The following is a 9,235-nucleotide window of genomic DNA, read 5'->3' as shown; positions in this document are numbered from 1 at the left end:
TGGTTGGAGAAAACCAATTTGAAGTGAGAAAACATTTAAAAGGAAAGTCATGCATCCTGGTGTTGTGAAACCAGTGATGCCCATCTTGAAAAGAATAAAATGAATGACACTGGTTTCATATGTTACACTCAAGAGAAAGGATAGAAATCAATAACAGGAAAATACAAACTCCTAATAATAATGTATCTTAGAATATGCCTCAGAATTTCTGAAGCACAATAGAAACCAGTCGGCATTATCTCACAATGTTTAGCATTCTTTTGCTAAAATGTGTGCGTCTTTCTTGTGGTAGTGACCTCAATATTATAAGAATAATATATCTAATACACTGGATGTATTAGCTATATAATTCAAAATACTGAAGGTATATATTTAGAAATAAATTTATTCTATGTATGAAATATAGCATTAAACCAAATCAAATTTAACATTAGAATTACTAAATATTAAGATTAATATACTAGAAGACAAATAGCTTTTAAGTGAACTCCTAATGTGTGAACATGGATTCATAAAAAAAAAACAAAACCAGGAAATTTACACATTTTATTAAAAGAACAAAACATAAACAACATGGAAATAGCATACTAAAATGAATTGCATAATGCACACTTCTAAACACAAACAAGCAGTATAGCACTATAACTTGGAAAAACAAAAACAAAAAAATCAAAGCATCTGACCTACTGATAGCAGTTGAGGAAATGAGCTATTGCATTTTGGAGGCAAAATATTATGGCAACAGTTTATATTCATTAAATATTGTGATCATTATTTAAATCTGTAATTGTTGCACAGGGTTAATAATTTTCATATTGTATGTAAATTGGCATTTTTCTGTCCAAAATATGTGCTTCCATTTTCTACATTATACCGGACTGTTGTTATATGAATGCATAGAGTTAGCATCTTAAAAAAGAATATATTTAAGAGCATCTTTAAAAAGTCTCAAATTATTGTAATTTTGGTCCATGTAACGAATGGTTCATTTTCTAATAATTAAAGCAACAATAATAAAAAAAGGAAATTGATTTTGACAAGGGCAACCCTAAAATCCAATGATATAATAGTCATAATAATTCTCTCAACTGCTAGACACGAAAGACACAGCAACAAAATAATTCGGTTTCCATCATTAACAAATAGCATCTGTATAAAGAAATAAAGCTTTGCAATCATGCAGTTCTATGACAGATAAATGCTTAGGTTGTGTGGGGGAAAAGAGGACTGCTTAAAGTTGAGTTACTTTTATAGAGGTTTTTTCTTAAAAAAAGTAAACTAATATGATGTAGCTTGATTTACTTCACAGTGATACATTTCCTAAGTATGCTATAATTGAGGATGGTTAAAGAGAAAATGCCTCTGGGATAATCCTGCTTTGGGGTATTGATGGGTAATTCTCTTCCAGGGAAGAAGTGTAGGGGGTGGAAACTGAAATAGTGAAACTAAATCCTTTTCTGTGTTTAATAGAGGTCCTTTAATCCTCTAATTTTACTTACTTAAAAGACAGGACTGTGTTTAAGCTCAAAAGAGTGTGACCCAGTGGCTGTCAGTACGCACAACATGCCATCAATGAATTGATTATCTTTTGTGATACTTCTAGGTTCATTCTTACTATTTTATAGTTGACTCTGCCTAACTTAAAATCTTACTCTATTTCTATTGACCTTATGAAAATATATTCGTGTGGCTTATATTTTCACAAGGAAATATTAACACAAGAACATGGGTTAAGCTGGGAAAATACGTTGGTGGTAAGGTTAAAGTTGAAGTTCCTAACTACAAAATGAATGAATGCTTACATTTTACATCAATGGAAATGCTGATCAGATGGTCAGGCTGTTAGCTGTTAAGTGATCATGGATTGAAGGGGGGAAAAACCCACAAATTTCTGACCAACTAGCCCTGAGCTATTGGACAACTGTAAGGCTTGGATTGCTTTCTGGCTTTGGCTTATTTTCATGTCTCTGTAAGTGAGAACTATCAAAATCGGTAACAATACTAACACCAACTCCATCAACCCCCAGATGGGCTCCTTTTCCAGGGCAAGGGCAACAACAGGTCTCAAGATGGGAAGGACCCAAAGTCCATATGGTGATCCATCCTTAAACCTTTCTAACCTTGACCTTTTTCTAAGCCTCATTGCCTGGAGGCAACAAAAAGATAAGTGGTGATTTGTAGGTGATGTGGGAGCTGAAAGAGATGGTCTGACAGACATTCTTTTCTAGCTCCAATGTATTAATATGTAAGATTTTGGCTGGTACTCTTCTGTTTGGTTAACAGAGTAGGAGGCTGAAGTGGCACAGTGAAGCACTGTCTAATCTGCTAAAGGTAAGTCAGAAAATAGCTTCCACTGAACAGGTATAAAGTAAGTAGAAAATTGTGTCAGGAGCATTTTTTTCCCTTTGTTGGAGGGGATGAAATGCCCTGTGCTGGCCATACTTAATTGTTAGATTATATATTTCAATAGCTGCCAATTTGGTTTTGGCTTCTGGATCTTTAAGGGGAAATAGTGGTGAGGGTCACTTAAATATATATTAATTGATGTAACCAATATATCTCAACTGATCATTTTCTGTGAAAGATGAAATCTAATTGGATCAGAATGGGAATATCCATCTTGCAGCTTACAAGGTATTTCACTGCTTGTAACCATTGAAAAAAGAAGACAGTACCAGAAACCTGCCTGGGGTTGTGTGTGTGTTTGAGGATTAATTCACAAAACAATCTTTGCTAGCGATCTTGCTAAAAGTTGAAGTACCTGAACTTTTGTTTAGTGCCATTGGCTGAAGCTGACCTGTTACCTGCCACCAGTCTTGTCTTATGGTGAGCCATAGCAAACTAGAAAGCCTCCACAACAGGAAAGCAACATCATGCTTTAGATAAGTCTTGTAGGAAAAAAAAAAACCTTCTTCTCAAAGTCTTAGAAATAACTCTCTTACTAACTTTTCCACTATTATCACAGACTTCTTATATTAAAAAAAAAAAAACTCCAAGGGTCGCTTTCATGAACTATGTACATAAGTGCAAAAAAGGTGTGTCTCACACGTTCGCACCCTAACTGAGACCATCAGTTAACTGCAGCATATGTCTCTTCAACACTGTTATGGGGTCATTCCACAGTATTTGTATGAATGAATTCACCAATGTGAATGAATGTAATCTGTGCTTTTGTCATTCTTTAACCCTCCTTTGGATAGATTTGAGTAAGAAAATCTTTGTAGCTACAGCTATGCCACTTGAGCAATTTTGAATAAGTAAGGTTATAAAAAGAGATCAGGACGTATTATGAATACAATTGTGTCTAAATACTGTGGAATAACCCTGTCCACACAACAAATTCTATCAGCTCTAAAGCCTGATTCTAGAATCCACATGTTGTAAACTTTTGCTCAAAAAGTCACAGAAGGACACAAATTCAGTTTTCACAGGGAACTTTGGGATTAAAAAGAAAAATCAACCATATCTATATCTGAGCTTTGAGCTGTATCTGCTACATGCCACACTGTCAAAAAACTACAGTTTTACAAGTAAAATTGTCACACACACAAAAATGTCTAAAGGTAGCCATGTTGTAAGTTTGTTGCTGAAGCAACAACTAAATACAATTAGTTAAAAATTATTTGTATATAAAGTTAAGTTTGTTCTTAAATTGTGAACTGTAAGAAATAGTCATGAACTAGACTCTACACCTTGCTTCAGTGTCAGTTGAGAATCTATCTAGGCGGGTTGAATACACGCAGTAAAATCTTAAAATTTTCTCTAACTTTCCTTCAAAATTAAATTTGTGAACTACTTAAAGATGTGAAAAAGGAACAAAATAAAAACCTTAAGAAAAAGGAAAACATGGCACCAATTAGTGAGTTGGTGCTCAGAACCTTATTTGTAATTATATTTACAGTTGGATTACGTGCTATCAGTTAAACTTGCAAAAAAAAATTTGTGATACTCTGTTACCTAGTGTTTATTCTATTGCCTTTGCCAGGCACTGATAAAATAAAAAGTGGGGCCACCATCTTCCTAAACCTATTCAACAGAATTGGGAAATCATATTTCCCTATTTCTATTTAAACATGTGTGAAATGTAGAAGAGGTTTAAAGAAAGAAGATTCCAGTTTTTATTCATTCGGTGCATCACAGCCTACCCTACAGACTGAAATAATCTGAAAACCTGTGGCTGCATTTCATCTAAGAGCATCCTCATAAACTCTCTAAAGGAGTAGTGGAAGGCCGAAATAATGTTCCATGTAGCACATGGGCCTTCCCTATATGTTGTTATTTAATAAAATTTAATGCCAATGTTGTCCTTAATCGGACATTACTGTGCTTCTTGGTCGTGTCATGAAAAAGAGATTCATGCTGTAATGATTCATTTTATTTGGTTCCTGCTGATGGTAGGGAGGAGGTACTTGCTTTGCCCAAATTGGAAAGTTGGTGAGCTGAGGCTGCCCATTGGTGAACACAGCCTAGTGGTATAGGACAACACTTATGGCAAGATCAAAGTGCCTCAGTGTGTTCAGGAATGGATGGAGAAGATTGATGGAGTAGGCAGAGGATGGCTTTACACACTGCAATTAACTACAAATTAAAGACTCTAGACAAGTGAAATGAAATGCAACAGCTAGTTGAGGAATCATGCTCCAACTGCAAATACTGTATTTTACATAGCTATTTTATGAATCTATTTAAATTTAACTTTAACCCCTCTTTAAAACATATTTATGTTATGGTCACATAGTGTTTTTAGAAATCTGACATTACTAAAACCCTCTTAAACATTTAGATTATTTTCTCTGTATACATGACCTGTTTTTATCCAAGTTGCAGCACAGCTGTGTATTTTTGAAAGAGACTGAGAGAAGTGGACAAAAACAATAATTTTGGATAAATAAAAAAGAGGCCCTTGTAAACTACAAAGCTTATAAAATGTTAACTAAGAATCACAAGTGATTAGAATTTTACATATATACACTTAATCCAGTAAATTGTCATTTAGAGTCACTGATTAGTTTTGTGACTTCTCTTTTTCACTAGAACTTTATAGTCTATGACTTGTCTTTTCTTGAATAAGTAATTGCACAACTAAAGAGTGCTATCTTAATATTGCATTTTTGTCAAAATTCTTTCACATCAGAAGCTTAGTGCTTTGAGTTTTCTTTCTCTAAATTCACTCACAAAGCAACTTTTAAAATGCCAACAATATAAAAAAACTGTGGCACCAAAAATACCACTACCCTGAATCTCTCTCACCAAACCTCTTACTCAAAATTACATCACTATTCATGTCTTCCAGTGCTTAAGGCAACATGCAAACAGCTGTACTCTAGGTTTACTGTCCATGTACATCTTTGTCAGAAGTTTAAAAAATGAGACACTATGCTGTATCAAAAAGTCAAACGACCCAAAAAACTTCATTTCACACTGAAGATGTCTCTGTCTATTTTAAGGAATACATAGAGTAGCTCAGGTACATCCTTCCTTGATCAAATCTGCCCTTCTGGAAAGGCCCCAGGACAGGTTTTATAAAACTCAGCTCCAAACACAAGTAACATAGCTAGAGTACAGAGTTAAGATTTTGGGAAATAGAAATTAAGTGGTTCAAAGGTAAAAGTCAACACACCTCTTGTTCTCTTAACTCCAGACAATGCTGTTAGCAGATGACAATGGTTCAATAAGCCAGATCACTTACAAATCACTGATGATCATGATTTGAATTGATAATTTAGATCAACAGGATATCAGCTACTAAAGAGCTAATTTTGCTCTTTTGTATTCTGAGCCAAGTTGATCTGCTTTGGGCTGGAATCTCAAATGTTCTGAAGCACAGACAACGTGAAATGGAAGAACAACCAGGAGTCAGGAGATATTTCTGGGTCCAACTTCTACCAAGTAGTAGGCAGTCCTGGACAAGTCACATGCCCTGGCGGTGAAAAGGTTTTTGCCAGTTCCATTGTTCTGTGCTTCAACTACTACTAGCTGGCTCGAGGTATCCAAAACCCGATTTTCCCTTGGCTTGTCATTTTCATGAAGGAGAATAATAAACTTGGGACTTACAACAAATTTGATGGCTTTATACTTTCCAGTGAGGGAACATATATTTAGTAGAAAATACTAAATCTATCTAAACCGATGCAAATTATCACATGGTTCTACCACTGATTAATAATAGTAATTTTAATAACTAAGTGGGGTGGAGGAGGTATGTGACATACCATAGGAATTAATTACTATTTTCCTTGGCTGTTCAATTATTTCAAAAGTATTAGTAGTGTGAATTCAGGTCAGTTCTGTGGAGTGCAGCCACTCCATTTCATCTAAAGGGTGTTACAAACTCTCTTACAATTTTCAAAACATATATATATATATATATATATATAAAGAAATCCAAAGAAACAAAAAAGAGGCTTGGTTGTGATAGGAGAGATTCTGTTGCTAATAAAGTGTGGGAAGGCGAAAATGTATTAATAACATATATCCCAGGTGCTTGCTCCTTCACTGAAATGTTTTAACAAAATGGAAAACTCAGTTGAACTGAAACTAAAGGCAACTGTGGCCAACCTTCCTAGAAATTTTAAACGAATCGAAGAGTAATTTCAAGTGGCTCCCTCCCTCCCTCCCCTGCACTGCCATTTCTCCAAACCTATACTCAGTCTCCAACTGTGATCAACAGAAAAGACTGTCCATTTGGGGAGGAAAGGCCTCACTTGGAAATGATTTTCCTTCACCCTGACTGACGTTTCCAGATTGTATCTTCCTTTTTATTCAAAGAGTAGTGTAAAGAGCATGAGCCATTTCCATTTGGAAAATGGCACTTGTGTCAAAGGTTACACTGCAATGGTTTTTACACACTTCCTCCAAAATGTAAAAACCATCTCCACGCCCCCCATCTCTGCTTAATTTATAACCCGTAATTAGAATACCTTTAAGCTTCCAAGAACCAATTTTTCAGCCAAAGATTACAAATTGCTCAGTTTTAGACACTCAGCCTAGAAGACAGGATTCTTGAGCCACAAAAACTGTAATGGGCACTTTATACAATTTATAGTCTAAATGCTGAGAAAACCATTTAAAGGTAAATCCAGAATTTACCTTAAGTAGCTTTTGCAAGCTACTTAAGGAGTGAAATTCAGGTTAATGTTTTAAGAAGTTGCCTGCTATTTTCAGGTAATTTTCCTCTCTCACAAAACGATCTAGTAACGTTGACTGTACTATATAAGGTCAGATCTACAGGTACAAATTATATACATGCAGGTTTTAGACATACTCAAAAGAGAGGCCTTTTAAATGTCTGCCTCAAGAAACCTACAGAAATATTCTAAAGAGAGAGCATATCAATATTAACCTGTCATGTTTTTCAAGCACATATGTTTCTGTTTCCCATTGATAACATTTTAGTTAAAATCAAACATCACACATTACAGCAAAACACTATATACTATGTAAAAACCTAACACAACACACAATACAATATGATACAATAATGAGGAAAATGGTACTGGATATACGTGTTACATTCTGAATCAGCCCAATAGACTACTGTGTAAACAAACTGGTAAGGTTAACACTTCAAAACAGAGGAACATTTATCCACCAAGAATGCACAATAAGCCAACAGTCCACTGTAGAGATTCACTCAGCACAACAGTTACTGGGAAATCACAGAGAAACATGTGATCAATTACAAAACGTTATGCTGGTTTACATAATAATTCAAATAAGATACACAGATGGTAGTTATTCGTTATCCATTTGTGTTTTAACATCTCCTTTGTTTAATGCCTTATTTTTTCTTTGAATTTGTTGGTTGGCATGTTTGTTTTAATATATTGACTGCACCACGCTTATTGTCGTGTTGGTAGAAGAGGACATACGTGAATGAATATATAAAGGCCATGTGGAGGTCCTCACGGAGAGATTCTGGTAATCCATAACTCTGTTGTTCAGAATTTCAACTGAAATGGAAAAAACAAAAGAGAGAAATATTGGATGGTTACGGAGGTAGGAGTCAGGATATTTGGTTTTTGTTCTAGTTCTGTGTGTGAACCGTATGCCAAGATATTCTCCATCCTGAATTTCATAGTCTACATCTGTGAAAACTGAACTGTTGGGAATGTTCACTAAGGAGTCAAATACCATGACAATCCATGGTTCTCGCTGAATGCCAATGTAGACAGTTGCCCTTAAGTTATCAGAGAAGCACTCAATTGTTTAAGGTATTATCTGCACAATGCCAAAACTTTTTGATGAACATCCACCCATCCATTCACTTCCTCTAACAAGCATATATTGAGAAAATATATTTGATTCCATTTTGAAATATGCAAGTATTAAACAAAGTTTAATATTTTTTTATCTGAATGTTTTGGACCTACACAGGAATGGCCTAAGTGTGAATTCTGAGTACTCAGTATTTTACAAGATTACATTTTTGCATTCTGGAAAAATGATCAACATCTGTTACATGTTGCAATGATTATGGTGCGCCAAATCTAACTTTTCTCATGGAATCAAGCAAAAAGGAATCACTATTCCCAAACATGCTCTGTTGGAAACTTAACTGCATTTGACCACTTTTGTTCACCTTGTGAAGCAGCCCATGAAAATCAGGCAAATGTTTATAAAACCTATTATTCTCACGTTTGGTGCTATTCCCAAGTTGCCACTTTAACAAACAATACCTCTGAAAATGACTACAATATACAGCTACTTCAATTATTCTGTATATGCAAAGGTGTCTTTTTAGAACATTCCTTATGATTAAGGGGACCTGTTTGTCTAATGTACAGTTGTCTATATGCTCTGTCCAGAACCATTAGTGTTCTGGGCCTGCATGTCCTCAGCAAGAAACAAATGCTAGTTAGCTTCTGGGGAACCAGTCCACCAAGAGAACGGCACTGTTGCCTCTTTCAACCAAGTCAGACACGCCCATGGTGAAAACTTCAAGCTTTCACTGACTAATGGATGCAATTCAGAACCAGTGTATTTTTTTTTTTTTTTAGTAACTCCCTATAATCAATCAAGATGCCTCAGAGTCTTAAGTGACTTCCAAAGTCACATGTTCCAAGTGAATGATTGCTCAATTTAAGTGTGTTGCTATTGCAGGCTCTGGACCAGGCACAGGAAATCAAAGGTGAAGGGGGGAAACTCTGAAAATAGCAACAAAATCACCAAAAAAGGTGTCATGATTTGAATGAAAATAATGATTAAATTACTAAATTCAGTCACTGAAAATTGA

The 9,235-nt window shown here is 35.2% G+C and overlaps 1 protein-coding gene across 6 annotated transcripts in view; it reads right to left on the bottom strand.

Annotated features, from left to right (window-relative positions):
- Window positions 1-532: 532 nt before the first annotated feature.
- Window positions 533-9,235, bottom strand: part of MBNL3 (muscleblind like splicing regulator 3) — a 127,213-nt gene continuing 118,510 nt past the window's right edge. For all 6 annotated transcript variants that reach the window (XM_055438719.2, XM_055438718.2, XM_055438721.2 and 3 more), the window contains one exon: window positions 533-7,952. Coding sequence is in view for 2 of the 6 variants with exons in the window: in XM_055438721.2 (XP_055294696.1) it covers window positions 7,941-7,952 (12 nt within the window). In the remaining 4 variants the exon portion in view is untranslated. The remainder of the gene's footprint in view (window positions 7,953-9,235) is intronic.

The sequence above is a fragment of the Moschus berezovskii genome, chromosome X (genome assembly GCF_049115385.1).
Source record: "Moschus berezovskii isolate FMDL1 chromosome X, NW_MosBer_1.0, whole genome shotgun sequence".
NCBI lineage: Eukaryota > Metazoa > Chordata > Mammalia > Artiodactyla > Moschidae > Moschus > Moschus berezovskii.
This window is presented reverse-complemented; position numbering and strand designations above follow the sequence as displayed.